Source organism: Drosophila guanche, unplaced genomic scaffold, assembly GCF_900245975.1.
Source record: "Drosophila guanche unplaced genomic scaffold, DGUA_6, whole genome shotgun sequence".
NCBI classification, from domain to species: domain Eukaryota; kingdom Metazoa; phylum Arthropoda; class Insecta; order Diptera; family Drosophilidae; genus Drosophila; species Drosophila guanche.
The window spans coordinates 12,891,847-12,918,264 of NW_022995743.1; the positions used below are offsets into that span (position 1 = coordinate 12,891,847).

Genomic DNA, 26,418 nt, shown 5'->3' on the forward strand with positions numbered 1-26,418 from the left:
GAGCTGTCACGCAAAGGAACAACAGCACACAAAAAAAAAATATAAAAAAAGTAAAAGCAGGAAAAGCGGTAAAGCGGGAATGCAGGAGTGAAGAACAAAGAAGAATGAGAAGAAGCCATGTCCTTACGCAAAGCCCTGGAAGTAGTTATTATTACGCAGGATAAAGCAAAGAGATTAGGGGAAAAGCTGCGATTCCTACTCTACTCCGATTACACCGATTGCATTGACTTGTGTGTGGCGGCATCTTAACACAGATAGACGAAGGAGGACGGACCCCAAGGAGACACCAGGCACACAATCAAGCAAAATGAATTGCTAACGATTTATTTGCAGCTCAGCTCTGAGCTCTGTCTCCGAGCTGCTGCTGCCGCTGCTGCTGCCGCTGCTGCTTCTCCTCCAATTCCGTTTAATTAGCTCACATTTAGAGCAAATTTAAAACGAATGAATCGCAGCGATTCGATTCGAATCGAATGAAATTAAATATCATTATTGCGCATATGGAGTCACGCGCTGAAAGCGATTCGGGACCTCAATAGAGGGCGGTGGGAGTGTGATGGGCCATGATGATGGGCAATGAAATGCAATGCATCAATTTCAATATTAAATAAAATGAAAATTTATCAATTTGTGCACGGACTAGCGTACAGAATTTATTAACATTTGTTGCGCTGACCGCAGGAAATTCAAATGTTTCGTTTGATTACATCTGGCTGTGAAATATGAAGCAATTATGGGAAAAATGTTTTTTAATTTGAAACTAATGGAAATTCATGGATCAATTAGACCCTTTTGTCCCGCCCAAAATGGATAAAAATTATATAATTACAGATGCATAAATTGTCCAGTGAATGTACGAGTTGTAAAATAATCATCGTTCAATCAGACATCAAACAATGTTAGTTGACAATAATCTCCATGTTTCGCCATTTTAGTTTCAGCAATTTGCCCACAAAGCGGCCGCAGCTCCACCGCACGACTCGGCCGTTTGTGAAGGACTAAATCCATGGCTATCCTGTGGATGCTGTCCCCCTTTTTGTACAATGCTATCCCGTGGATGCTGTCCCCCTTTTGGGCTGCAGCATCTGAGTCTGCGTACTGGCGGAACTCAAAAATACTGGGTACACTCTTCGCGTGCATTCAAAACGTATTATTTGAATTTGATTCGGGCCTGCTCCTGTTTCTCGGCAGCTCTCCTGCAAAAAACTCTCTATAAAAGCATATGTAATGAGTATCAGATCTGTGTAGTACCCATGCCATTTCCATTTCCACCGATTACATATTCACAAAGTGCAGGTACATATGTATGTACAGAAACAAGAAAAAACATCATGGAAAAGTCAAAAAGTCTTGTGGTGGTCCGGATTTAAAATGTTAAGCCTGCTGTCGGCAGCGTGAGAAGTCAACTGTTGAAAGTGAAATATTGTTTAGCGCATGAGGGCAAATTGCGGTGAAGTTAATCCCACATCCAGCCAACATCAAGGACCCATCTAAGCCACGTTTATGTGTGTGTCCGTCCGGCCGTGCGCAATTGTACGATTAGGCTAATGAGGTGTGCAGGGCACGGAGCGACATGGCCCGGCCAGTCCTGCCTGATTGATGGTCCTGATTATTCAGCTTGTCAGGCTTATCCCAACCGACTCAACCATCCTCCTCCCTCCCTCCCTCGGGCTAGCAGAAGCCAACTGGAATGTTTGATGCAATGAATATTATCAGTCCCATCCGAAAACCTCCCAAACCAAAATGCTCGCAAACATTTTTAAACACGAACCTTCTGCCCTTGTTGATGCTGCTGCTGCTGCCTGCGGCGTGGCATGTGTAAAATTACCCAATTTAAAATGCATTTTGGTGCATTAGGCAGGTGTGGGAGTGGGTGGGAGTGGGAGTGTGTGTGTGTGTGGGATTGGGATTGGGGATGGCCAACGTGTGCATGTCAGGACGACAAATTTGCATATTTTCGACGAGTTTCTAGCTCTCAGCCGCAGGTATCAAGGGAAACCATTCTTATGAAACCCTTTTTTTTGGGTGATGGCAGTAGCAAATATTACACACATAAATGTATGTATATGTAAGCCAACGGGTGGCGGTGTGAGTTCGAGTGCCATTATGGCTGCAAGCTTCCATTAGGCCAATATTGTTGGCTTCTGTTGTTGTTGCTGCTGCTGCTGCTTGGCTCGGCCCAAATATGGCTTCCTAAGTGGCAGCCATCAAACTGTTACGAGAAAATATTGATGCACTCAACCGCTATGGGGAAATGCTCAACCAAACACCATGATAAATTCAATAAATTATTCAATCGAATACGGGCATGGCCAAGCGAGAGATCAGGCGCTAGGTAGCCGAGCCTTAAGTTTTGTTTGCTGAAACTTTGCACATTTAAAATGCTCACAATTCGGTCTTCCATCTTCATTGTTGAGACACTGGCAGTGGCACTGGCACTGGCACTGGCAGTGGCACTGGCACAGTGGCGACGGAGCGGATGTGTAATATGTTATACATTATTCTTGCAACCTCAATGGCAGGCAGGCAGTCTCGTTGCATGCAACAGTCACCGGCTAAGGAAGAGGGATAGAGAGAGCGGCTGGCAGACAGAGGGACGCGTGTCGGAGAGGGTGAAACGGTAGCAACACTTCTTGGTGACACATTCATAATCAAGCTTTCTACACGAAAACATCATAAAATATGAACAAACGCTTCCGAGACACTGACAAGAAGTTTTAATTGCTTTTCCGCATGCAACTCTGCTCACTCACGTGTGTGTGTGCGTGTGCGTGTGCGTGTGCGTCTGTGTGTTTGTGTTTATGTATGGGTTACTGGAAAGAAGACTTTTTGGTATTCGATTAAATTGCTTCCCCTGCATGCACCCATCCACCATCTATCATATCTAGCCTTCCAGGCTCTGCCACTTGACACACGCGCCAGCAACGCTGTGCATCATTCACGTTGACATTTTCGGAGTCTACTCGTATATATTTTGATGAATACACTTCATGCATAACTGAGAACCGGAACCCCATAAAGTGACAATGCTTAAGTAGAATCTGTCAGGGGGCTGGGTGGTTCAGGGGCCACACTAGCATCAAATATTTATACCTTAATCAGGGAGTTTCTCCCCAGTCTCGCGCCCAGTGAGAGTATATCGTAGGAAAGAGGGAAAAGGGAAAAGGGAAAAGGGAAGCGAAAACTTCATTCTCAAGCTGACAAGTTTTGGCCGAAAATGTGATGTTAATTACTCGTGTGTTCATTAAACCCTCTTCTTGACAGCAAAAACTATCTAGAGCTGACTTTAAATATTATTTGCGGTCTTTTTTCACCATTTTAATGGCATAATTTTTCATTCAGAGACAGAGACAGAGCCAAAGCCAAAGTTTGTGGTATCCCACCTCCGGTGGGAGCCACAGGAATTGGCTCGTTAACACAGCCATAAAGAATTGAATCTAGTTCTGCTCTTGACATTTACGAAGCATCGTTGTCTGGCTCTGTCGCTGTCTTGTTACATTTGCCCTTCTGCCCAAGCATTCGCCCTCTGGATGTTGTGTACGATTCCCACAGAACACGTCGTAATCATTTGCACCAGTTGTCTTATCGCTTGAAAGATGGTCGAGAGCAAAGCTTTTTGTAGTCGGTTTTAGATGGCCTCCTTGAATCCCTCACGAAAACCTGAACCCCAGACCACATTCCCTTACCCTTAGCCACCGCCATGCAGTGCATTGTACTCCTGTTGGACAGTTGTAGATAAGTTTGTTAAGTCTTTAGAAAAGATAATCCCCTAAGATAAAGTGCAAAAAGAGGAGGGTTCAAAAGTCGGACAGTATCTGTTGGGTTTGTTTCTGATTCGACATAAGAATGCCGGCCGGATTATTCAATGGCAACATGATATCTTACTTATCTAAGATTTTAGTTTACAAGTTTTCCCATTTAGAATGGTGTGGTGTGTTCACACTTTTAAAGCACACTGTACCGCACCGCACAGCTGGAGCAAGAAGCAAGAGAAGAAAGCACAATTGCATTGTTGACTCGCCATCATAAGAACACGAAGGCAGAAAGCATATGGAATGCACCTGCAAGCCTCAAGAGCGATGCAATTTTGCAAATTGTCTTCAAATGCGAGAATGCATTTCATTCCGTTTTTACCGTTGTACCGTTGTACCGTTGCCGCCTTTCCCACCCCTTTTTGTTGTTGTTTTGCAGCATCAGCACCTTAGGCGGTTTCAGAAACTGTCTGCAGATGGCTAAAGAAGCGGATGGAGCGGAGGATGTCGAGCAGAATGCAAAGGAAGAGCAGAGAGCTGAATGCAGTCTATGCATTGCCCGGAATAGCTGTGTGCGAAAATTAGTCGCTTTACGTGCGAGGTTGAGGTCAGTAATTAACGCAAGAGACTCTGTGGCGAGGCGGGCGTGTTCCAGCCACGGGTATGTCCGAAGCCCGAAGTGCAAGACGACAGAGAAATGTACCATCTTCGATAGTTAACCGAACGCAACGGGGAGCTACCGCCCAGCCAGCGTAGGAGGAGAAGGATGAGGAGGCAAGCAAAATTCTTGTTTTATGTACTTCCCCACAGCGCACAGGGAAAAGTAATTTTGGCCAAAATGCTCTTATTGACATAAAATACATAGTATAAATAAGGGTGATACTTAGTACACCCTTAGCTCTGCCTCTTTAACCAAGAAACTTAGTTAATTGCATTAAGCACGTCCACAGTATACTATTACGGACTTTGCCTTGGACCCATCTGCCTGCTCCCAGGCGATGGTCGGCAGCTGTGAGTGTTTCACGAGTTCCGAGAAAAGCAAACTGCTTCAGAGAGTTAAATTATGCAGACACACATTTATATGTATGTACAACATTCCACCACAATTTGCTTTACTTATTTGAACCTATGTACCTATATCAATCAACCGTCTGGGAATACTCAAGACTCAAGATTAAAGTTAATCAGGCAGCGTTTGATATTCGCATCTGATATCCGGTCAAAATACTTATGAGTATGGCAGACAAATGCGATTGTACGTACAACCGCAACTATTGTATATTTTATTAAATTTTACTTGTCATGTATAATTGAAATGGCAAAATGTTTATGGGGTTTGCTATTTATTATTCAATTACTCAAGTGTTTCATTTTGTGGTAATGGATTTGGATTTTTTTTCATCAAATTCTAGATGAAACTTATTTCCATTCTAGTTTTTTCTTTTTGCTGGTCAGCAAATGATATGCATGATGTGGCAGCCCAGCTATGTACTTACATATGTAAGGTTTAATAATTTAGTACCAATTGTACATATTCGCAGTTCTGTGAATTCTCACTGGGCGAATACATTTGTTTTATTTCGGTTTCTCTTTACCGTTCTGCTGAGTTTTAGCTTTGGTCCCTGGGGATACAGCTCTCGTGTGTGCCAGACTATGGCTTTATTATCGATCATCTCTGGCTGTTCCATGGCAAATGCGTTATGCTTTATGGAATTTTGTGCATCAACCTGGGCGGACCTTTTCCATAGGAACAGCTCTACGAGAGGCTTCAGAAGGAGAAAGTAAAAGATTTCCGCCAAAGAGATTACGCTGAAGCCCATGAAGAGGCCCATCACTCCTCCAATGTTAGCTGGTGTTTGCGAAATGGAAGCATAAAGTTAGATTTGAATACTGATTGAATGGAGCACAACTTACAAAGGAACTCTGTGAGTCCCACGTATGCGTTTTTCGTGTTGCCATAGTAGACGGACTCCCGGTAGTAGACATTGATGACGGCTATATTCCCACTCAGATACGATTTGTTGATGCTCTCCACCAGCGGATTGGCCAGTTGGAATTTGCTGGTGGCCAGGGGAAAGGAGAAGCCGCTGGCCATGTAGCTGAGGTCGAAACAGCCGGGCAGGCACTGCTGCCGGCACTTGACCCATCCCGGTCGGATGGCTGCCTGTTGGGCCCGATGCAGGCAGAGAGTGTCCCTCATGCCACACGTTGTGGCATTGCTGTAGATCTGCGGATAGACGAAGGGAATGCAGGCGCAGGACTCGTACAAGTATCCGGCCATGCACTCGTGCTCGCAATTGAGCCGCGTGTAGGTCTGGTAGAATATCAGGTCCTTCTCGTTTCCGAACAGGCACTGACGACCATCCCGCGAAATGGAGCGAATTGCTGGCACTGCCTCCGCTCGTAACACCTCCATGCGGTAGTTGGTTTCAAAGCCAATGGCTGTGATGAGTCCTGCCTCCTTGACAACAGGCACTTCGGTTGGATTGTGGAAGTAGACCTGCAAAATTACTTCAGCACGAGTTAACCTGGATTCAAGTATTCTCACCTTGAAGCCCGGCCCATTGGTCGAGGAGCAGTAGTACTCGCTCATCTGCGCATCGAGAACAGCAGTAAATCCCAGTGCAATTCCAGTTCCTAGACAATTATTCAACTAATTATCTTGGCTTCCACGGGCCCAATGCCTGATGCGGCTGATCACTCACCAATTGCTGTCGCTGGGTAATATTTGGTTGGTAATTTGTCGGGATAACCTGTCTCTGGATTCCATTTGACCGCTTCAAAACCATTTTTCATTGTCAAATTTCGTCTGCTATTTGAACTGCAGGAAAGAGAATTTCCAGGGTTATTGTCCACAATATGAAATCTATTCTTACAATGGCTTGTAGAGGAACTCTGGGGGCTGAAAGTTGAATACACAACACAGGCCCTCGTCCGTCATGAGCTGCTGGAACAGGTGCGAGCAGTTGTGCTCCACGGCATTGAATCTGCAGTAAAGCAGCATCTTATCGCAGCGCTGGGAGTGGTTCGAAACGAAATCAGATAAACTGAGGGTACTCTGGGCAAAGTTTGAACGGGACACGTCATCGTCAAGGTCTTCAGAGTCCTCCATTTCGGAGTTGCATAACAGCTTCAAAATTGCGCTCTCATCCGAGCCCCTAGCGTGATTCCGTCTTTCCGATTAGTGGTCTATCCACATGGATTGAAATCTATGAAACTTACTCTCTGTAATGCGACACTTGGCTGCTCTGAACCTGATTCATGTTGCATATGGTGATGGCCGGAAAGGGAACTTTCAAAATGGATGTGGCCTGTGGACTGATCCCAATTATCACCGGAGTGCTATCCCACTTGGCGTAGATGTTCGAGATGAGGTTGCACGTGACCACCAAGGCGACCACAAATGAACAAAAGAAAAAAGATCTAATGTCGGATGTGAAAGGAACATTGGGTTAATCCCATTTTCTCTCTCACCTCTCCCAACTGCTGAGACTGGAGTCTCCAACAAACTTCAGACCATGCAGTCCGGTGCTCTTGAGGAATTCCTTGAGACTCCTGCCAAGACTCCTCAACAGAAACATGGAGGATCCCTGCCTTTGTGGTGCACCCGAAGATTCCATTGCAACTATTTGGCTAATTCCTGCTGGCGTCTCCATAAATACCTAATATCTGGGGGCAATCAGCAACAAACACCCCCACATTAAAGACCCAAATAATTAATGCTCTCTATCGATTGCGGTGATTTGCGCCGAAGTAAATCCTTTCAAGTTAATTACTTTGACAACAGTTGCCCGCCGCCCCAAGCATTTTCATTCAATTAGGTTTACGTACACATGTCGTGCGGTCGTGTCTGATAAGATAAACGAATTGTATCACTCTTCCGCTTCCACAAGTCCCACATCAAACTGCTGGAGCACAGTCTTTGCCCTGCGAAATAGTTTGTAATTGATTTAAATATTCTTTTAATATGATAAAGTTTCCCTCTCGACTGAAGCTCTGGCAAGCGAAGCTTTCCGCTCGAATTGTGTGCCACCGCAAAAGCTTTTCGCCCCATACGCAATGAAAGCTCGGCCGCACGTGATGACAAAACAAAGCGAGAGCTATCGTCAGTACTGGAACTCTGAGCACTGCGATCGGTATTACCTGCACATTTGTTTACATTAATACCAAAGATAATACAATGAAAATCCGGAGCAATCCGCTGCCCCGGCGACTGGCAGATGTCTTGTGCTTCCTGCTCATCGGCGTGTTTCTGCCGATTGTGTTCATATTCGAGATAGTTGTGGTGCTGCCAGCATTTCACGAGCCGGGCGGCTTCTTTCACACCTTCACCTTCCTCATGGCCATGTTTCTGGTGTTCAACATTAAGGGGAACATGATTGCCTGCATGATGATCGACACTAGCGTTGACGGTGAGCCAGACAGAGTCCAGCCGATGGATGCTTCAGTGCTGCGAACTAAGAACCAATTCAATCCACAGTCAAGCAAGTGGAGCCGCCACCTGAGCAGTCGGCAGAGCGTCTTGAGTGGCGCGAGTGCACAGAGTGCAATCGACTGGCCCCGCCCAGATCGTGGCACTGCAAGATTTGCGGCGCTTGTATACTGAAGCGGGATCACCACTGCCTCTACACGGGCTGCTGCATCGGCCACCGTAACCACCGTTTTTTCATGGGATTTATTTTCTACCTGTTTTTGGGTTCCGTTTATGCCCTGGTCTACAACTCGATCTACATGTGGATCATCCATGGCAGCATATACTGCAATTGGCTGACGCTCCTCAAGCTCACTTGCCCCATGCTGCTGCTGGTGACTGGCGGCTTCTGGACCAACATCTACCTGCTTTTCTACAGCCTCAATGTACTGGCTCTGGCGTATGGCGTTCTCCTGTTGGGCTACCATGTGCCCATTGTGCTCCGTGGCGGAGTTTCCGCCGATCGCACAAAGCAGCGAAAGCTCAAGTACAAACGAGGAGTCAGGAAAAACCTGAGAAGTGTCTTTGGGGTGCGCATGCACATAGCCTGGCTATCTCCACTCATTCGCAGCGATCTACCCGACGATGGCTACCACTGGAAGGCCACCAACTCTACCACCGCCAAGGAGAGCAAAGACTGATGTAGCTTAGGATATGTGTATTTTTGAGGCGTCACGCCTGGGCAGTCCGTAGATGAGTACCGTGACTTTCGCTTCCTCGGGCTGGCTGCAGCTCAATCGCAGGGTGGTGTAGTTGCAGCCGATTCCGCCACTGAGTATGGATGCATCCACCAGCCATTCCACTTGACCCTCGTCCATGACCAAAATCAGGTTAATGTTGGAAATCAATTTATCCTGCATAGAAATATAAAAGTACTTCATTATTTACAAATGATAGAAAACAAACCTTTTGCCTGTACTTCACATCGAGAAACTTTTCAGATTTATTGGGGCACATTTCCACCTCATAAATGGGCACAGCCAGTGGGTGCATCATACCAAACTGCACGGAGTAGCCAAGAGCATCGCCGGCGAGAAGAATTGTCAACAGCATCAGCATCAGCAGCAACAGCGCGACTTTGTGCATGCCCGGAGACTGAATAAAACTCTATTCAAGCAATTATCAATTATTGGAATTGATGTTTTTGACAAGCAAAGCAAACATTACGATAACAGGCTACAGTTTAGATAATTTATTATTAAAAAGTTATTAAAGAGATTCTCTGGGGAACAAGTAATGATTCAAGTGATCTGCACTTTGCGGATAACCGATTTGCACTCATCGTTGCGGAAGACACGATGATAGCTGGTGATCTTGCCCAACGAGGAGATAAAGTTCTCATCGTGGGTGATGATGATTAGCATGAAGTTGGACTGCGTCTGGCGCTCCTCCACAATGCAGTTGAGTGCATCGCACAGCGATGTGATGTTGATGCGATCCAGGTTCGTGGTTGGCTCGTCCAGCGCCAAGACACCACAATTACTGCTGAAAGTCTCGGCCAGAGCCATGCGGATGATGAGAGAGGCCAGCACACGCTGACCGGCACTGCAGCGTCCACGCATTTCGATCTCTGTGTTGTTCTTGGACTGGACCACGCGATAGTTGTAGGTCTTGCGGCGATCAGCAGATGCCTCAGTGTTGACCTCGTCCGTCTTCACCTGTATATAGTCGATGTCGTTGCCGCGATAGATCATACGCCAGTACTCCCGGATTAGCCGGTTGATCTTCTCCATCTTCTCCGCATGGAACTGTATGAGGGCCCATTCCAGGGCAAATCGATGCTCGGCCAAGTCCTCATTGCTGCGACGCGTGACTTGCATCTCGAAATTGCCTTTTCGGAAATTCTTAACTGCCTCCCTGAACTGCGGTTCATCGAGCTCCCTCTGCAGCCTTTCCACCTGACTGTGGATCTCACCCAGTTGGCCCAGCAGCTCTCCCTTGCGCACTGTGCCCGCATCCCGTCTCTTGGTCAGATCAACTTTCTCCCTGCTGACGCTGTGCAAGTCCAAATTTCCCAACTTTTTGGCCAGTGTCTCGCAGCTTTCCCTCAACTTTGTTTCCTTATCCTGCAGCTGCTTAAGCTCGCGATTGTCTCGCAGATCGCGTTCAATGGTCTGCTGATTGAGGCATTCGGTCTTTACGCTCTCCAGATGCACGGTTTTCGCATTGATTTCGGTCTCCTGCGGAATCAAAGCTAACTGTTAAGAGGGTTTTTTCTCAGAGGAGGAGGATTTCTAAATCACTTGCCAATTGCTTTAGCTGTTCTTTGGTGGCCCTTATGGAGTCCTCAAGATTACTGATCTCACTCTGAAGGTTCAGTTTGGCATAGGCCTGAGCTTCTTTATGCAATCTGACAATGGAAATATATCAGATTTAATGTTAGCTAAAACTGCAATCTTTTTGTAGGACCTACCTTTGTATATCCTGATCTGTACTTTTGTAGGAATTATATTTGGCATTTAGCTGGGTCAGCTGTGTGCGTTCGGCTTCTTTCTTTTGCTCCTTCTCGTCAATGGCAGCCCTTAGCTGCTGCTTGAGTGGTTGAATCTTGGTCTTGAGTTGGCCTATTTCTGTGGTTATGGTGACGAGAAGTTGAGTCAGTTCATTGCTCCTCTCCTTTAACTGTGGCAAGCTCTGCAGCCCCTCCTGCAGCTTTAGTTGCTTATCTTTTAGTCTAGAAAATGATAGGGGAGATTATTCGTCTTGTAGAAGAATGTCTTGAAAGCTCAAAGACATTACCCATTTTTCACTTCGCGCAAACGATTGAGAGCGTCGACGTGCTGCTCGAAGGTTTGCTGAGTGCTGTCCAAATCTTTGCGTTCCGTCTCCAAGTCCTTGGACACCTGACTCTTTTCCGCTTGCAAAGCATCCATGGACACACTCGAATCATAAGAATCAGGTAATTTGGTCTAAAAACAAATATCTGTTAGGGTTCTGTTACCTCATAGAGTAATCCGATTACCTTTAGCTGTTCAAGCTCCTTCTTAACTCGAACAGAATCCTTGAGAGCTTCATCAAGCATCGTCATATCGCCCAGCATCGAATTTGCGATGTCCATGTTTTGGGTGGGCTCACCAATCAGAGCAATCAACGTCTCATACTCACTGACAGTCTCTCCCAGAAGAATCTCGATTTCTGTCAGCTCTTCCTTCTTCTTGGGCAAGATATCCTTGAGCTCCCTCACCTTCAGAATGCTGGGTTTGATTTGCAGCAAGTTCTCGTACTTCAGCTGCTCGGCCTTCAGAGCCTTTTCCGACCTACTGATATTGTCGGGCAACTTCTGTATTTCATCGGACAGCTCGGTGGTTAGATCGCAGGCCTAAAATCAAAGCATTACATATTATATCCAACTGTTGACCTGTACACAAACCTTACCTCATCGCCCGACATATTGTGATGACATAGGGGACAGCATGGCTCTTCATTAATCTTTTGTATATACCTTGGAGTAAACATAGTTTGAAGTTTAGTTTCGAAACCCTTTTCGACGAAATATCATTTTGGGACTTACTTCTTGTACAGAGCCTCTGCGGACTTATGGGCACCATGCTCAAGCTGCAGCTTGGAAATGGCCAGCTTGCTGCGCTCCAGCAGCTCATCGTATGGTGTTGAGCGACACTTTTGGAATATGAGCTCCTCGCCCTCCTTCAGCTCCTTTTCCATGCGTGCAATGTCCGCAATAATATTCTTGCGCTTTATCTCATACGATTGTTCCTTGAGCTTTTGGGCATTGGCTTTCTCGTTTAGTTCTTGAATCTCGCGGCGCACCTTGTCGTAGGCACCTTGCATGGAGCGGCGATAATTGCTGGAGATGGGCTCCTTAAAGAACTTGCCAAAATTATCCGAGTGACGACTGCGCACACGATGGATCTCCTGGTTCTTCTTCTCCAGCTCCTTTTCCTTAAGATTCATTTCGGCCACCAGCTTGGCCATGGATCCCAGAAAAGTCAGTTGCTCATCCAGTTTCTTAAAGAGGGCTTGCTTCTGGGCTATGCTGACCTTTTTGCCGGCTATGATTTCCCGGAAATTTTCCTGATTGAAGTTTTTTGATGTGCGCTCGTAGATGGCATCGGCGTCTGCTATCTGCTTCTCCAGCAGCTTCAGCTGCTGCATTGAAGTTTCGATTTGCTGAATCTTCACTTCAAGCGTATCATTCTCCCGTTTGCAGGCCTCCTTTTGCTTTTCTTGTGCAGTGACGCCCTGTTCCGACTTGGTCAAATCAATGCGCAGTTCGTCGATCTTTGACTGCCTGGCCTTATCCGCGCTATCGTTGTGGTCTGACACTTCCGTGATCTCACAGAGCTTGCTCATGATCACCACCTCTATGTCGTGGAGTAAGTCAACCAGTTTCTCGGGCTCTGCCATCAGATCACCAGGTATGGAGATTTGTAACTCTTTGCAGAAATCCTTGACCCTCTTCACCAACTGCGTCTTGCACGCCTGTTCGCTCTGGTGCTGCTGCTTGGCCAAGCAACATTTTTTGTCCTGCGCAGTCTGGGTCTGCTGCACTTCGGCGTGGGATCTTTTCAATTCGGACAATTGCTCCTCCGTTTCGGAGCGTTTGTGCCTCATTTCAGACATTCGTTGGTCAAAGTTACGGATCTCGAGATCCAATTCAACCAAGGAACCCTCAAAATGGGTCTTGATTTTCCTGTAAATGTCTAAAATTTGCTCTTTGCAGTTCTTATGCCTGTAAAATAGCAGAGGAATGGTCCGATTTTGGTAAAGAAATGAATGATTGATGTAACACACTCACTTGGTATCTATTTCCACCTTCTGTGCCTGATGTTTTCCAATCTCATATTCAATGTCTCGGATCTCTTGCAGCCTTGCCTCAATGGGTTTCATCTCCTCCTCGCAAGCGCTGCACTGCGCTTTGATGGATTCACATTTGCTCTGAGCCCTTTGCAGGCCCAAAGTTTTCACTTCCATCTCTTCCTTCAGATATGCCACATGCTTCATCCCAGCCTCTGTTGCGTGAGAACACATTGATGATGGTTGGTTTTAAACGGAATTTTTAGACACTCACCCATCACCTTCAGCTTATCCATGGATTCCTTGCGCAACTTAATGATCTTATCCAGGGCTTTGTTGTACTCGGTAATGCCAAAAATAGCATCAAACTTCTCCTTTAATTTCTTCGCCTCGTCTAGCGGCCAACTGGAGTCTTCTTGGTGGCAGAATAGGACGTTGTTTATGATAGCCTTCGACACGCCCATGAAGTCAGAGATGGCCAAGTCAATGTTCTCGGTGCGACCGCTCAACGAGTCCTGGTTGTCTCGTTTTGTATTTCCCGCATCGGTTAGAAAGTTAATTGTGGAATCCATAGTCTCAAACGAGACCTTGCCACGCTTGCTCGAGACTTTCATGGTGCGACAGATGGAGACGCGGGAACCGCATTTGTCCCGAACCTGCATCTTTATTTGCGCCAGGGATTCGTTCAGCCCAAAGATCTTTGGGTCGTGGACAAAGCTCTTTCCTCTGTCACTGCCAGGCGGGCACTCTCCCGTCAGAGCATACTTTAGGCACTCTATTACTGTGGTCTTTCCACAACCATTCTCGCCCAGAATCAGTGTTACAGGCGACGAAAATGTTAGGCTCTGGAATTCCGGTTAATCAAGGTTAAATTTAGCTCTTTAAAAGCCAGCACTTACCTGCAGATCTTCTGCATTAGATCCAAAGCTACGCACGCCTTGAATCGAAAGTTTGTCAATTGATGACATGATTTGTTTAGCTCCAAAGCTCAACAAATCCAGTCGATTCGAAATGATTTTTCCAATTTCCAATTTCACAAGACGCAATTTTGCCGGGCTGCCAGGGATGGAGTGATGCGAATCAACAGGCGATACAACAATCGATTAATTATATGGAAAAAAAACAACGAAATTGTTAAATATAAATAATTAACTAGGAAATAATAGCTGAGCTATAAGTTTTTTGAAAAGTGACTTTATATAAATTGTAACCATAAAAACATTTATTGAATTTACATGAACGTGTTGCATCCATCCCTGAACTCCTATCGTGTATCGATATTTTATTATTATTTAACATTTAATCCGGAAATTGTTAATGAAAATGTTTCGAAAACATTTTGGGAACCTGTCTCGTGTCTCCACACAACTTCAGCGCAATGTCTTGCAACTGTCCACGAATGCGGAAGCGTCTCCCGTTGAGGGAACAGCGGCAGCAAGCGTAAACGAGTTCCGCACGGCCGTTGCCAATCCCGGCGAGCACTCGGCCCTGCATGTGGCCAAATTCTACACCATACCCGTGGAGCAGAAGAAACAGATCTTTACCGGCGGTGGCCTGCCAAAACAGTACGAGCAACAGATAAAGACTTTCACCGAATCCTGCCTCATGGTGCGATCGCCGGCGCTGGAGCTGCTCCACTACATTAAGAACGCGGATCTGACGAAGCCTGTGGTACGTTATGTGCTCTATGGAGACAATGGTGTGGGCAAGACATTGACCATGGCCCATGTTCTACACTACGGAGCCATAAATGATTTTCTGCTGGTTCATGTACCCTGGGCGCCCAATTGGATGAAACGGCCCAAGGAGGCATCCAACGCCACTCAGGAGGGTATGCTCGATCTGCCCTTCGATGCGGCCGCCTGGCTGGTGCATTTCAAAACGCAGAATGCCAAGTTGCTGCAGCAACTGCAGCTGAAGACGAGCAAGGAGTATGTGTGGAGCAAGCGCGAGAGCACACCCGCCGGCTCGACCCTCATAGAGCTGGTGGAGCATGGCATATCGCGCATAAAGTACGCCACGGAAACAACGGTGGCTTTGATTTCAGAGCTTAAACAGCTTTCGACGGCGGGACAGTGCAAAGTAATGGTGGCCATCGACGGCTTCAACGCCTTTTTCCATCCCGAAACGCGCATCTTCTCGGACAACAAACAACGGGTGACACCAGACCGCATAACGCTGACACAGCCCTTCCTCGACATCACCAGCTACGACTGGACCAATGGAGTTTGCATCCTGTCCGTTGATAAGCTCGCCATGACCGAGGGCTACATGGACTCGTATATGCCACGCTATCTGCTGGGCACAGCGGGCTTTGAGCACATCGATCCCTTTGTGCCAGTTCACGTGGACAACTACACGGACAAGGAGTTCCACAGCTACATAAACTACTACTTGGACCGCCACTGGATCAACAAGACGCCGAAGGGCTTCGAGGAGCAGCTGAAGTTCATGAGCAATAAGAATCCCTACACGCTCATGCAGCTTGTCAAGTCATTGTAGAGGGGAACTGTCCCATCTTTGTTAGCTAATAATCGTAAATAAAATCGACTTGTTAAAGAAATGAAAATCAATAATAGTAGTTGTGCAATTTTGTTGAATAATTATGGATTTAATTATGTTTTTCTTTGTGTTTTTGGTGCACATTTAGTCAACGGCGAATTCAAATGGGGAATTATATTTAACGATAATCAGCAATTTATAATAATGCACTGTAAAGAATATAGTAAATATTTGTTGTGTGTATATATATGTATGTCTGTATGTATATGCATATTGGTTTCAAAAATCAATACAAATCAATGTGTGGTTTCAGTTTGTGTGGCTTCAGAAGCGCATCATCAACAAAATCAAACTCTAACTCAAACTCCAGTGGGGTGGGGTGGCATCTCTTCTACTATATGCGATTATGTAGCTATAGCAAGTGCTGCTCTATATCTTCTACATTTCATATTTACTTTTTCCACATCTCTCTATTTGCAGCAGGGGATGGGTGTGGGTGGAGGAATAACGAAATAATAATAATAACTAAGCTGCAATTTAACATTTGTCGTCATATTTCGTATGTATATTTGCATAATTTCTATTACAATTTGAGTTGCTTTCAACAACAATAACAATTATGTATTTATGTATGTGTTTGTTTGCTTACTTCTTCCCTTTATCGGAGTCGGAGTCGGTTGTGGGCATGGCTATATACGTTATATTATCGTGTTGTCGGAGGCTATCCTCGCCTCCTCGATCTATGTAGAATCATTCTCCTTTGCATTCTCCTTACTAGTTCTTTCATTTGGTTTTAATGTAGTTATGCTGATGCTTTGAATATATATGTATGTTTGTATGTATTCATGTATGTCTGCGGTGTATGTGTGTGTATCTGTATAGGTGTATGTATATATTATTCATACTCTCATCTGAAAAAGGTTGTTTTTTCTCTGTCGTGGCAACGTAACGAATTAAAATAATAATAATAATAATAATAAGCCTCCTCTAATCGTAAACGTAATAAAAATGCATTAAGCAAAATGGTGGGTTAAAAACGCAGGGAGATGGATAAATAAAGCGCCTACATAAAATTCAAGCAGCTGCGGGGGGTTGGGGTGTGGCAGACGTAAATACTTAAAAATGAAAGGATATTCGTCAGTAATAAAATAATAATGATAATAATAATAATAAAGAATCAAGATTAAAAACAAAAACAAGGACTTTTGGGCCAACTGGGGTGGTCCTTCCTGAATATAATCAAAACAAATCAATTCAATTCAATTCGATTCGACTCGATCCACAATGAGGGGTGTTCGGGTTCTTCCAAATGCTCGCAGAGTCCAGAGCACAACACACACACACACACACTCACACACTGATTACATTTGTTCCCAGCGCGGATGCCCAAGATGTGCGAATTCCGTGTGTTTACAGGTGGGGTGTGTTTGATGTGTGTGTGCGTGGGGGGGCTGGGCTGGGTGATCGATCCTCTTCGTCATCTGTTTCTTAGAGCATTCGTCTACTTAGGCTAGTTTTCTTAATCATACATTTACCGATTCGATACGTTTCGTTTTGGTTTTCACTTTCTCGAAACATTGGCAAACATCAATGCGTGATAAACTGTTCTGTTCAATGTTTTTTATAATGATTACTTCTACCTTTGGAGCAGCGTTTGAATTCGCGTGGATGGGCGTGGATCCGTGGGGATGGTACAATGGTGATGGCGATGACTGGTGTGATGGTGTGGCCGCGAAATGGTTCAACAATGGCTGTGCACTGTGTGTATATTATTTCTTGACAAACTGATAGGGGGCAGCGGGACGGTAGCGCATGGTCTGCTGTACTGTGCCACCGAGTCCGCCGCCCGTGGTGGTCACAATGCTATTGGCCATTATGCCGCCACCACCGGCATTGCCGAGGCCGGCATTCCGCCCATTGAAGTTGGCCGCACTGACCACCATGCCGGGCGGCGAGGCTCGCACAATCGTCTGAGGCTGCATAGTCGTGTGCATGGCATTTCCCCGCTGGTTGGCTGAATTAAGGATACGATTAGCTAAATGGAAACCCAACAGTGCGGGCGAGGACCCAACACTCACGTGGCACGTAGGGCTTTGGCTGGTGGTAGGCGTTTGTGTGTGAGCGATAGTAGACAGTCTCTTCGTTGTGGTGATAATGCGATTGCTGCTGAAACTTGTGTCTGCAGGCAAAAGGATCAAATTAGTGAGACTCGGTCAGTGGGAGGGTCAACCTGTAGCCACCTGTAGTTGCCGCCAGAGCGATTGTTGCCGTTGCCACTGTTGCCACCAGACAGAGGTGGTCCGCTGCTGGCAGCCACATTCGACTGCAGCTGGAGCTGGCGCAGTGTTAGTTTCTTGGCCGCCTCGGGATCCTCCATGAGCTCCCTGTACTGCTCCTGGCGAATGTCGTCGTGCTTATCCGGTGTTAAGTAGCGCCTGATCTCGGCCAGGGCGTAGGCCACGCGGGCATATGCCTCGGCAGGTGGGGCAATGGTGGATACTTCGACGTGGAGCGGAAGATTCAGGTGGGCGTATTTGGCGTCTGCCGAGTTCCGCAGCTCTTCTTCGCGTGCCCGGTCCTTCATCGAGAAGCGACCGAGTATGACGATTTTGCACTGCGTCTCCTCCTGCAAGCGCCGCAGCGAGTTGCCCTTGGGGCCGAGCAGCTTGCCGACATAGTTGAACTTCTTATCCTTTATGGGCACGTGCACCTTCTGCGACAGTTTGATTGTGCGCTGCTGGTAGACATCCGCGTACTGGTCTCTCGTGGGTATGCGCCCGTTCAGCTGCACCCGCTCCAAGGCTGCAAGATTGGATTGGGGAAACTGAGCACTTGTCAAGAAGAAAACACGCTTTGAATCGATTACCTTCGTCGATTAGCTTGACTGCCAATGGAAAATGATTCTCCATGCGCGACCGCTCGGTCATCAGTTCCTGCATGTATTTCTGGATGGCTGGCGCCGGCTGAGCCTTCTCGATATCCCCATTCGCACTATGTTCGTTTTCGTGATCGCCATTGCTGGCCACTGTGCCGCCCGTCGCAACCACAACGCCTACAGCCGCCGCCACTACGGATGACCCTGGGCCCACACGCATTCCGTTTTCCGCCATTTGTCCTGCTTCCCCAACGGAGCCCGTTCTCAATTAGTCGCCTCGTTTATTGCCAAATAGTGGGTCGTTATCACTGTGCGCCACACGCTTTGCAGTCAATTCGATTCGGTTTTGGCAAATGTGTGACTGCAACCTTCCTATGGCCCTAATTTTTTTTTCTCTCAAGTGTGTATTTTATTCGTATATTTTTACTATGTTTATGCCGAAATATGGTAACGCTGCGCTGACTTCTTCACGTGAGTGTATCGAAGTGCACTGTTAGTCTACAGCTGTTATCGCTGTTAGTTATCGGTATCGCCTGTTATAAGTGTCGTCTCTATTTAGCTTTTTGCGGACGAACCAGATATTTATTTCCAATACAAATTTGTAAAAAAATATGGTCATAAGGTATGCAATCCAATAAAAAGGAAAATTTATAATAAGCCAAATTTATTTTTCAATTGGATTAAATTATTGTTTCAGTATTAAAAATATGATTACGACTACGGTATAGTTTTGGTATATCTTAGTTTAATTTTAAGGGTCTGACGGTATATATTATCAATAATTACGCGGTCACACTGCAATACATACATGCATAAAAAAAAGAAAATAATTTTTTCAGCCAAGTAAAATTTTCCAAATAGTGGAATTCGACGAACTTCCACTTGAAAACGTACAAATTTGAGAACTATGCCGCGTGACTACGATCGAGACTACAACGAGGACACTGCAGACTACAAGCGAAAGCGCAGGGATGATGAGCCAGCAGCAGCCGGCGGGGGTGCTCCGGAGACTCCCGAGGCGGACGGTAGCCACAACGCCAGTCACGCCGGACTGAGGGACACACCCCAGCTGAACGAAAAGACAAATGGCTATCTGCAGGAGTGCTTGCAGGAGAAGAAGACACTGGAGAAGAAGCACGTCATAACCAAGCGTCTGCTGGACGATGGTCAGTGGCTGAGACACGTAATAAGTAGCGCATCTAATCGATTATTCCATTATTCGCAGAGGTTGAGAAAATATTGGTTAGCGGTCGCATACCCAAGCCGGAGATCTATGCCAACGTGTACAGCGAGAAGCCGATCCGTGTGGCCCAGAAGGTGCTATTCCCCATCAAGGAGTATCCCAAGTTCAATTTCGTTGGCAAGATCCTGGGCCCCAAGGGCAACACACTGCGTCAACTGCAGGAGGAGACAATGTGCAAAATGGTCGTTATGGGCCGCAACTCAATGCGTGACCATGGCAAGGAGGAGGAGTTGCGCAGCTCTGGGAATCCCAAATACGCACACCTCAGCCGTGATCTGCATGTGGAAATATCGACAGTGGCCCCGCCAGCCGAGGCCTATCACCGCATCAGCTATGCCCTGGGTGAAGTACGTAAGTTCATGATACCTGACGCCAATGACGACATACGCCTCGAACAGTTGCGTGAAATGGATGGAAAGGAGCGGATATATAAGAAATCTCACCATTATTCCAAATCATATGGCGAGCACGGAGCCTACAACACTCGGTATGCCAGTGGAAAGACAGTGATTGATTGATGTTTGAACAATTACTGAGGATTGCATTTCTTACAGTACGCCGCCACCAGCCTCGTCCAAGCCGAAAGTGTACTCCATTCTGGAGAAGGCCCGGTATGTGATGGACGATCCAAGCTACGGCATAGTTAAGACCCACAGGTAGGCTAGGAAGAGTTAATTCTACCAGTCCCGAGTACTCACGACTTCCGTTGAATAGATCAAGGGACCACGAACTGTACGACCATCATGGGGAGTACGACCGATATGCGACACCGCCACCACAGTCGTCGAAGCACTCGAGCCACCATGCCCAGTACGACAGCACCTCCTACGAGCGTGACTACAGGCGTGAGTACCACCCACACTCTTCCTCCTCATCGTATGCGACGGCCTATCCAGGTAAGAAAACTTCCGCGTATGATTTATTAATGTTTTCCCCACAGCAGGCCAAAGAAAAACAGAGATTGCGAAAAGAAACAAATAGAAAGGAAAATAAACTCTTAAACTAAACACGCGCAAAGAAAAAAAACAAAAGAAAAAAACCGAAAAACAAACATAAGAAAAGTAAATTAAAAAGAAAAGAAAACCAGAAACCGCCATTTAACCGCGTCTCAAAATTATGATCAACGAAAACCCATCCCACCATATTTAACAAGATTTTAAATGCACTATGCCTGAGCAAAGGCGAGGTCAACCAAACAGTACAACCGGCCAGAAATCATCTTCATTAATTGGAAGACTGCTAACATGTCCAGAAAAAAAAAACAGTAACGAAAAACATCTCGAAAAAACATCCGAACTACAATCAAAGCAAATGTTTCATATTAATTCATATCTAGAAAACCAATCTATAAAACAGCATCAAGGAAACGGCAATTAACGCTCAAAATACATGCACATCAAGTAATCCAAGCTGTGATATATGAATTTTCATACAACAAATTGATGCAAAGTTTGTAAAACTTTTTTTTAAGCGCGAACAAAATGTACTTTCAATTGAATTGCAGAGGAATAGATTTCCCAGGGTGTAGTGCATTCAAAACCGGTTAAGCAATTTATTTATTTCCTTTTCGTTTTACCATTGTATATATCTTAGGAGAGTATAAAACAGAGAGCAAACCAAGAAAAGCACCACAGAGACAAAAACAATGAAAAATCTAAACAACAAATAAAATTCTTTTCAAAATAGCAAAACCAAGCAATGGTCGCTCCTCATCGTCATATCGCCCAACCACCACGGGCTCGGGATCACATTCATCTGCTCAGTACGAAACTGGATCACGTTCTCGTGAAAGCGTGCGTTACCGCTCGGCTCCATATCCGAAAATACGTTAACCCATCGCCTAACCAAAAATCCCAACAACTACAACAACCACAACAACCACAACAACAACAACAACAAAACAACGTTAAGCATAAAGAATAAAAGTAATATTCCAAACAAAATTATCGAAAAGCAAATGTTAAAATTCAATAATCCAACTATACACACATATTTAATATATTGCCTTAAAAAAACAAAAAAAAACAAATAAATTGATAAACAGCTAATTTTTTATTGCAATTGTTCCAATATTCGAATAGTGTTCCAAAATCTAAAAGCAATCAAAGGAAAATCCGAAACAGAAATCAATGCATCAAATTTTATACAACTTGAAATCTTTGTACAAAAGCAAAACAAAAACAAAAATACAAAACTGATTTTATTATAGTAAACAGCCCAGCCGCATTAATTTAACAAGACAAGAGAAGAGAGCAGAACACAAAAACAAAACAAAAATCCCCAACAAATGAATTCATTTCTAAAAACCATCACAGCGAAATGTTAGTCTAAGTTTTCCAATTATTGTTCCATAAGATAAACCAACAAGTAATAAGGTCGAGACATGTACATGTTACCCAACGTCCAAGTAAGTATCCTCAACGGAGCGCCCCCCTAAAACCAACAACAAAAACAAACTTCTTCGCCAACAAATAAAATCAATTATTAAAACAAAATTAACGAAAACAAAAACCCAATTTGCCGGCTTCGTTACTATTCCCCAGAAACGAGTATTCGGATACGTTCAACGTTGTCCTTTCAATGTATACTTTTATTATTTTCTGTTCATGCGAATCAACGTTTGTTTTGTATTAATTTTAATATTATTTTTAAACTTTAACCCTTACGCTGAATACAACAGAACATGTCTGCCGCAACACTACCCTAAAATAAACAAACAAAATACAATTATAATAATAAAAAAATAAACGTACATTATCGCTTGTTTTCCTCTATGGGTGGGAGAATATAATATTTATTTCACATCTTCAAGATTATGTTTAATCCACTGCAGCCCAAGTCCAAGGGCTGTTCACTTCAGGGCGCCATCGAGGAACAAGAGGCAGTCAACCACCGATATGGCCATATCCACGTCTTTCTTTTGAACCGTTTTCTTTTTAAACTGTGCCGTGAACTTGTAGGACTCCCGGGCCAACGAGGCAATAAACAATTCCACTGCTTTGGTCACAGTAAACACAGCTTCTTGCGTGGCCAAGTGCAGGTCTGGGTCCAGCTTCATTATGGACTTCACGCGTCCCAGGGGCAGCTGGGTTAGCTTTGCCGCACGCTCGTGATCGGCGGCTGACCTGCTGCCCACTAAAATAAAGTCGTTGATGAGGTGAACACTTCTTTTATTTAAAGCATTTGGTTTTACCGGACTTCTCGGTCGCAGCGTCGGCTGCTGGGGTCGTCTCTTCTGTTGTATCCGCAGCCTCTGCTTCATCCTCTGATTCGGCTGCATCCTCTGTTTCCATTCTCTGCTCAACTTCTAGCTCCGGCTCTTCGGAGCATTCATTCTGAAAGATGTCTTCGCTAGCCATTGTTTTTTATGGTTTAATTGTTTATTTACAGAATCGTGGTTCTAATGCCGCCATAAGTATCGATTACCAATCAACAAACACTTATCGATATATTTGCACATCAATCAATCATCTCTAGCACTATACACATAATTTTCCAGTGCGACTAAAATTGAAACGAATTGTTTAAATATGGAAGGTTCAGGCGAATTTATAGAGAAATTCATTGAAAAGCCACCGGTGCATGATCACCAGCCGCGCTTGAATGAGGTGGCACAAAAGTTTTTGGCCGATTTGGACGAGGAGCGGTCGCGCTTGTCCGCTGAGTTTCCATTGTGCGCGTTGCTGATTGACGAGGGTAAACCGACTTAATTGAAAATCCATTGTGAATGTAACTTAACTATGCATTTTCATATTTTGTATTGCAGCTGTGGACCGTGTTTACTGCACAGGTCGCATTCCGGGCAAGGAATTCTACGCCGATGTGTACAAGCAGAAGCCAATGAAAATCACCCAAAAGGTGTTTGTACCTGTCAAGCAATATCCAAAGGTATGAGTGAGTAATCGGACATGCATCCAGCAGTTACCATATCCGTCTCGCTCTGCCACTTGCAGTTTAATTTCACCGGCAAGATATTGGGCCCCAAAGGAAACTCGTTGCGCCGCCTGCAGGAGGAGACGCAGTGCAAGATCGCCATTAAGGGGCGCAGCTCTATTCGCGATCGCAACAAGGAGGAGCAGCTGCGAAATTCCGGAGACCCGCGCTATTCCCATCTGCAGAAGGATCTGTTCCTCGAGGTCAGCACTGTGGCCACCCCGGCCGAGTGCTATGCCCGCATTGCCTACGCCCTGGCCGAGATTCGTAAGTATCTAATTCCAGACAAAAACGACGAAGTGTCGCACGAGCAGCTGCGTGAGCTCATGGAAATGGATCCCGAGTCAGCCAAAAGCATCCATGGACCGAATCTTGAGGCTTACAGGTAAGTTGTTGGAGTTAGTAATGAGTAAATGATTCGCTGATTAATGCTCTGCTTGCAGATCTGTATTCGATAAGAAGTTTGGGGCTGGCAGCAGCAGTGCTCCAAAGTATATAAACCTGATCAAGAGAGCCGCGGAAAATCCGCCCGAGTAAGTTAATTGTAAAGTATAATTTTGTATAATTTACTGACCAACCAGGATTACCCAACCGACCGGAGCGGCCTTGCATCGCAGCATCTCAACTTAGCCCCTGACTAAAGACTGATCCTATTTCTAATTAAAAATGTTGTTGTTTATAGAGCCGAAGAGGCAGAGGAGGCGGTCTACGCATACGAGCATCAACATCGTATGCCTCCCAAGCGTGGCCCACCCACGGGCTATGAGTACAGCAAACGTAAGTGGAGTTGAAATGCCTTTTGCTTCCAGTCGTAGTTCGTAGAGCCTAGGATCTATTAGATCTACTCTTTTCCCTCACTCTAAATTCTAGGGGTCGCACTTTCGATGGGTTTCGTTGGGGTAGTTTGTAGCACAAGTGATTGAACCTGAAACTTCTAAAGATAAAAAACAAAAAACCAAAATAATGACTAATTTTATAATAACAATCAACCGTTTTATATTTAACGACTTAAACCATTCTTGAAACACGCATAACATACTAAAAGTAATAATGAACCAATTTTATAGCACGTCCATCAATAATACCAACAAATGCAGCGGCTTATAAACGTCCACAGCCATATCCAACCGACATGAAACGTATGCGCGAACCGCCCATCAAGTCCTATAAACCCAATACGTATACCATACTCAAAAAATATAAATAATATTACAAAACTAAGCTCAAATAAATCCGAGTTGAACTCAAGTCAAGTTGATTCCACCTCTCTCCCATAAACGAATGAATAATTAAGGACAATGTTTATGTTTATAAAACCAAAATCTGAAAACGAAATATCAATGAGAAATCAATTGCTTCTTGGCCTGATAAGAGTACGAGTATACAATGAATGAATAATGAATAATTATAAAATTCCAAGAATATTAATTGAAACTTAATTCATAATTTCCATAAATCTATTTGAGCTCTTGCGCATGTCAGCGGACCGGAGCAGAAGCGCCCTATCAATATCGATTACAATTACCTACTGTTTTGAATTATGATTTCCTGATTTCCACATTCACATACATACCTATTATTATTCTTCTCCATAAATGTGTAATAAAATGAAACATCATGAACGAATATAAAGAAAGCATTGTCCAATCAGAGCCAATTATAATCTAATCTAACCGAATCGAATCGAATCTAATGAATCGGCCGATCCTCAGATAATCAATATATATACATTATATTTACACGAGTCTGTAGCAGTAGAGTCGAGAATAAAGTACTCATAATCAATATTATAACCCGATTCAATTATCACAGATCAAAATTCCATTTGTGACATCAAAGAAATCAAGAGCCTTTAAAATAAGCAAATAAAAAATTATGAATTTATAAATGAAAATGAAAAACCGTTTGAATAAACAATTAAAAATGCTGCATAACAACATTTTGTCAAGTATATTTCATGTCTTCCCCATACCCAAAAGCAAACAAGAAAATATGCATAGCTTATAGAAACTTTAGTTGATCCCTTGATGGGTAAGTATCCGAAATCTGATTATATCCTGTATGTTGTGAACTTAAATAAAGGAAAACATATGAACCAAAGTTAACATTTCGAGAGTTTTTTCGTATATTGGATACATGACTATGGGGGAAAGTGAATGAAACACACGCTGGACTTCTATGTATTTTTCTATATATTATTTAACAAACGATCTTTGATCTACTTCTACACTTGATATTGCAGTCGGCTTCCTGTAAAGCTGGCAATCCAAATTTGCTTCATCAAGGCGGCTTTTTCGACCCTTGAGGCGTAGGCTTCCTGCTGTGACTGTAGACGCTGTAGGATTCTCTCGTATACCTCCAGGGCTGTCTGGTTCTGCCCACAGCGACTCTGCTCACAAGCCTCAGGGCCAGGAAGCGACTCCCCAATGAAATTGTCCTCGAACAAGGCTGGACTCTCACTTTGTGGGATCATCTCTGGGAACAGGAATGCATTTGTATTGATTCCAATGCCTATTACGATCGATAAGAACTCACTTTGTTGTTTTGGTTTGGAGCAAACTTGTGTTCCTGCCGACTAGATGTGTGTCCTGTCCGCTATGCAGTTCGCGACTGAGCAGGAAACTAAAGTTCTTGCCACCACTACCAGCAGCACCACCACCCTGGAGAACCATATGGCAGGCATGCTCTGCGCACATTGCGGAATTCCTCCTCCTTCTACGCTGCGTTGCAGCTGCGGGGCAACAACGCATTGTTGTCTCTGTCTCGCCGCCTGCCTCCCGCAATCCATCCCTCCCTACGCGTGAAAAGTGCGCTATGGTATCCTGCCAGTATGCATAGGGGTGGATTTTTTGTTTCGTTTTATTTTGTTTGCTTTATCAACATTTTGAAT

At 44.8% G+C, this 26,418-nt stretch overlaps 10 protein-coding genes across 13 annotated transcripts; 4 read left to right on the plus strand and 6 right to left on the minus strand.

The window, feature by feature from the left end:
• Positions 1 to 2,943: 2,943 nt before the first annotated feature.
• Positions 2,944 to 25,313, plus strand: LOC117592317 (KH domain-containing, RNA-binding, signal transduction-associated protein 2). 3 transcript variants are annotated; one of them, XM_034285995.1, is made up of 8 exons: positions 2,944 to 2,954; positions 20,581 to 20,590; positions 23,107 to 23,291; positions 23,362 to 23,483; positions 23,549 to 23,913; positions 23,972 to 24,061; positions 24,211 to 24,305; positions 24,596 to 25,313. In XM_034285995.1, exons 3-8 carry the CDS (start codon positions 23,126 to 23,128, stop codon positions 24,733 to 24,735), a joined length of 978 nt encoding a protein of 325 aa, XP_034141886.1. In that variant the 5' UTR covers positions 2,944 to 2,954; positions 20,581 to 20,590; positions 23,107 to 23,125; the 3' UTR covers positions 24,736 to 25,313. The 3 variants fall into 3 exon arrangements, with proteins under 3 accessions (XP_034141886.1, XP_034141887.1, XP_034141885.1); XM_034285996.1 differs by lacking the exons at positions 2,944 to 2,954; positions 20,581 to 20,590 and adding an exon at positions 4,783 to 4,796 and having other exon boundaries at positions 23,110 to 23,291; XM_034285994.1 differs by lacking the exons at positions 2,944 to 2,954; positions 20,581 to 20,590 and having other exon boundaries at positions 23,065 to 23,291.
• Positions 5,251 to 7,363, minus strand: LOC117592313 (pickpocket protein 28). Its single transcript, XM_034285989.1, has 7 exons — positions 7,224 to 7,363; positions 6,972 to 7,172; positions 6,626 to 6,907; positions 6,455 to 6,570; positions 6,298 to 6,386; positions 5,664 to 6,249; positions 5,251 to 5,598 (listed from the first exon to the last, which is right to left on the minus strand). Exons 1-7 carry the CDS (start codon positions 7,328 to 7,330, stop codon positions 5,303 to 5,305), a joined length of 1,677 nt encoding a protein of 558 aa, XP_034141880.1. The 5' UTR covers positions 7,331 to 7,363; the 3' UTR covers positions 5,251 to 5,302.
• On the plus strand, positions 7,853 to 9,107 carry LOC117592319 (probable palmitoyltransferase ZDHHC24). Its single transcript, XM_034285997.1, has 2 exons — positions 7,853 to 8,161; positions 8,230 to 9,107. Exons 1-2 carry the CDS (start codon positions 7,930 to 7,932, stop codon positions 8,859 to 8,861), a joined length of 864 nt encoding a protein of 287 aa, XP_034141888.1. The 5' UTR covers positions 7,853 to 7,929; the 3' UTR covers positions 8,862 to 9,107.
• LOC117592322 lies at positions 8,835 to 9,395 on the minus strand. The gene is made up of 2 exons (XM_034286001.1): positions 9,127 to 9,395; positions 8,835 to 9,074 (listed from the first exon to the last, which is right to left on the minus strand). The coding sequence occupies exons 1-2, from the start codon at positions 9,304 to 9,306 to the stop codon at positions 8,868 to 8,870; spliced, it is 387 nt and encodes a 128-aa protein (XP_034141892.1). The 5' UTR covers positions 9,307 to 9,395; the 3' UTR covers positions 8,835 to 8,867.
• Positions 9,398 to 14,031, minus strand: LOC117592312 (DNA repair protein RAD50). The gene is made up of 10 exons (XM_034285988.1): positions 13,875 to 14,031; positions 13,250 to 13,820; positions 12,977 to 13,190; positions 11,732 to 12,910; positions 11,596 to 11,662; positions 11,183 to 11,539; positions 10,960 to 11,129; positions 10,634 to 10,894; positions 10,468 to 10,570; positions 9,398 to 10,400 (listed from the first exon to the last, which is right to left on the minus strand). The coding sequence occupies exons 1-10, from the start codon at positions 13,941 to 13,943 to the stop codon at positions 9,462 to 9,464; spliced, it is 3,930 nt and encodes a 1,309-aa protein (XP_034141879.1). The 5' UTR covers positions 13,944 to 14,031; the 3' UTR covers positions 9,398 to 9,461.
• LOC117592315 (28S ribosomal protein S29, mitochondrial) lies at positions 14,255 to 15,578 on the plus strand. Its single transcript, XM_034285992.1, has one exon. The coding sequence runs from the start codon at positions 14,293 to 14,295 to the stop codon at positions 15,475 to 15,477; it is 1,185 nt and encodes a 394-aa protein (XP_034141883.1). The 5' UTR covers positions 14,255 to 14,292; the 3' UTR covers positions 15,478 to 15,578.
• On the minus strand, positions 16,014 to 18,798 carry LOC117592316 (KH domain-containing, RNA-binding, signal transduction-associated protein 2). Its single transcript, XM_034285993.1, has 4 exons — positions 18,344 to 18,798; positions 17,718 to 18,279; positions 17,556 to 17,656; positions 16,014 to 17,491 (listed from the first exon to the last, which is right to left on the minus strand). The coding sequence occupies exons 1-4, from the start codon at positions 18,585 to 18,587 to the stop codon at positions 17,247 to 17,249; spliced, it is 1,152 nt and encodes a 383-aa protein (XP_034141884.1). The 5' UTR covers positions 18,588 to 18,798; the 3' UTR covers positions 16,014 to 17,246.
• Positions 19,260 to 21,963, plus strand: LOC117592314 (KH domain-containing, RNA-binding, signal transduction-associated protein 2). 2 transcript variants are annotated; one of them, XM_034285990.1, is made up of 5 exons: positions 19,260 to 19,518; positions 19,578 to 20,082; positions 20,150 to 20,251; positions 20,310 to 20,491; positions 21,282 to 21,963. In XM_034285990.1, the coding sequence occupies exons 1-5, from the start codon at positions 19,260 to 19,262 to the stop codon at positions 21,425 to 21,427; spliced, it is 1,194 nt and encodes a 397-aa protein (XP_034141881.1). In that variant the 3' UTR covers positions 21,428 to 21,963. The 2 variants fall into 2 exon arrangements, with proteins under 2 accessions (XP_034141881.1, XP_034141882.1); XM_034285991.1 differs by having other exon boundaries at positions 21,189 to 21,424.
• LOC117592321 (DNA polymerase epsilon subunit 4) lies at positions 22,346 to 23,028 on the minus strand. The gene is made up of 2 exons (XM_034286000.1): positions 22,789 to 23,028; positions 22,346 to 22,730 (listed from the first exon to the last, which is right to left on the minus strand). The coding sequence occupies exons 1-2, from the start codon at positions 22,952 to 22,954 to the stop codon at positions 22,447 to 22,449; spliced, it is 450 nt and encodes a 149-aa protein (XP_034141891.1). The 5' UTR covers positions 22,955 to 23,028; the 3' UTR covers positions 22,346 to 22,446.
• Positions 25,314 to 25,629: 316 nt separating the features above from the next.
• LOC117592323 (ventrally expressed gene D protein) lies at positions 25,630 to 26,309 on the minus strand. Its single transcript, XM_034286002.1, has 2 exons — positions 26,064 to 26,309; positions 25,630 to 26,003 (listed from the first exon to the last, which is right to left on the minus strand). Exon 2 carries the CDS (start codon positions 25,999 to 26,001, stop codon positions 25,753 to 25,755), a length of 249 nt encoding a protein of 82 aa, XP_034141893.1. The 5' UTR covers positions 26,002 to 26,003; positions 26,064 to 26,309; the 3' UTR covers positions 25,630 to 25,752.
• Between the last annotated feature and the right edge of the window lie 109 nt (positions 26,310 to 26,418).

What these genes read in the sequence shown, in the direction of transcription:
- LOC117592313 (XM_034285989.1), bottom strand. Translation starts at nt 7,330, where the DNA reads ATGTTTCTGTTGAGGAGTCTTGGCAGGAGTCTCAAGGAATTCCTCAAG. An exon ending in GAGTTCCTCTACAAGCCATT is followed by an intron (nt 6,571 to 6,625) that starts GTAAGAATAGAT and finishes TCTTTCCTGCAG; the next exon opens with TTCAAATAGCAGACGAAATT. An exon ending in CCAATGGGCCGGGCTTCAAG is followed by an intron (nt 6,250 to 6,297) that starts GTGAGAATACTT and finishes GTAATTTTGCAG; the next exon opens with GTCTACTTCCACAATCCAAC.
- LOC117592314 (XM_034285990.1), top strand. Translation starts at nt 19,260, where the DNA reads ATGCCGCGTGACTACGATCGAGACTACAACGAGGACACTGCAGACTAC. An exon ending in CAAGCGTCTGCTGGACGATG is followed by an intron (nt 19,519 to 19,577) that starts GTCAGTGGCTGA and finishes CATTATTCGCAG; the next exon opens with AGGTTGAGAAAATATTGGTT. An exon ending in GTATGCGACGGCCTATCCAG is followed by an intron (nt 20,492 to 21,281) that starts GTAAGAAAACTT and finishes TTTTCAAAATAG; the next exon opens with CAAAACCAAGCAATGGTCGC.
- LOC117592316 (XM_034285993.1), bottom strand. Translation starts at nt 18,587, where the DNA reads ATGGCGGAAAACGGAATGCGTGTGGGCCCAGGGTCATCCGTAGTGGCG. An exon ending in AGTCAAGCTAATCGACGAAG is followed by an intron (nt 18,280 to 18,343) that starts GTAATCGATTCA and finishes CCAATCTTGCAG; the next exon opens with CCTTGGAGCGGGTGCAGCTG. An exon ending in CGCTCTGGCGGCAACTACAG is followed by an intron (nt 17,657 to 17,717) that starts GTGGCTACAGGT and finishes TTTTGCCTGCAG; the next exon opens with ACACAAGTTTCAGCAGCAAT.
- LOC117592317 (XM_034285995.1), top strand. Translation starts at nt 23,126, where the DNA reads ATGGAAGGTTCAGGCGAATTTATAGAGAAATTCATTGAAAAGCCACCG. An exon ending in CCGAATCTTGAGGCTTACAG is followed by an intron (nt 23,914 to 23,971) that starts GTAAGTTGTTGG and finishes CTCTGCTTGCAG; the next exon opens with ATCTGTATTCGATAAGAAGT. An exon ending in GCCGCGGAAAATCCGCCCGA is followed by an intron (nt 24,062 to 24,210) that starts GTAAGTTAATTG and finishes TGTTGTTTATAG; the next exon opens with AGCCGAAGAGGCAGAGGAGG.
- LOC117592322 (XM_034286001.1), bottom strand. Translation starts at nt 9,306, where the DNA reads ATGCACAAAGTCGCGCTGTTGCTGCTGATGCTGATGCTGTTGACAATT. An exon ending in ATGTGAAGTACAGGCAAAAG is followed by an intron (nt 9,075 to 9,126) that starts GTTTGTTTTCTA and finishes ATTTCTATGCAG; the next exon opens with GATAAATTGATTTCCAACAT.
- LOC117592312 (XM_034285988.1), bottom strand. Translation starts at nt 13,943, where the DNA reads ATGTCATCAATTGACAAACTTTCGATTCAAGGCGTGCGTAGCTTTGGA. An exon ending in AAGGTGGAAATAGATACCAA is followed by an intron (nt 12,911 to 12,976) that starts GTGAGTGTGTTA and finishes GCTATTTTACAG; the next exon opens with GCATAAGAACTGCAAAGAGC. An exon ending in AGGAGCTTGAACAGCTAAAG is followed by an intron (nt 11,130 to 11,182) that starts GTAATCGGATTA and finishes ATTTGTTTTTAG; the next exon opens with ACCAAATTACCTGATTCTTA.
- LOC117592319 (XM_034285997.1), top strand. Translation starts at nt 7,930, where the DNA reads ATGAAAATCCGGAGCAATCCGCTGCCCCGGCGACTGGCAGATGTCTTG. An exon ending in GATCGACACTAGCGTTGACG is followed by an intron (nt 8,162 to 8,229) that starts GTGAGCCAGACA and finishes TTCAATCCACAG; the next exon opens with TCAAGCAAGTGGAGCCGCCA.
- LOC117592315 (XM_034285992.1), top strand. Translation starts at nt 14,293, where the DNA reads ATGAAAATGTTTCGAAAACATTTTGGGAACCTGTCTCGTGTCTCCACA.
- LOC117592321 (XM_034286000.1), bottom strand. Translation starts at nt 22,954, where the DNA reads ATGGCTAGCGAAGACATCTTTCAGAATGAATGCTCCGAAGAGCCGGAG. An exon ending in CGCTGCGACCGAGAAGTCCG is followed by an intron (nt 22,731 to 22,788) that starts GTAAAACCAAAT and finishes ACTTTATTTTAG; the next exon opens with TGGGCAGCAGGTCAGCCGCC.
- LOC117592323 (XM_034286002.1), bottom strand. Translation starts at nt 26,001, where the DNA reads ATGATCCCACAAAGTGAGAGTCCAGCCTTGTTCGAGGACAATTTCATT.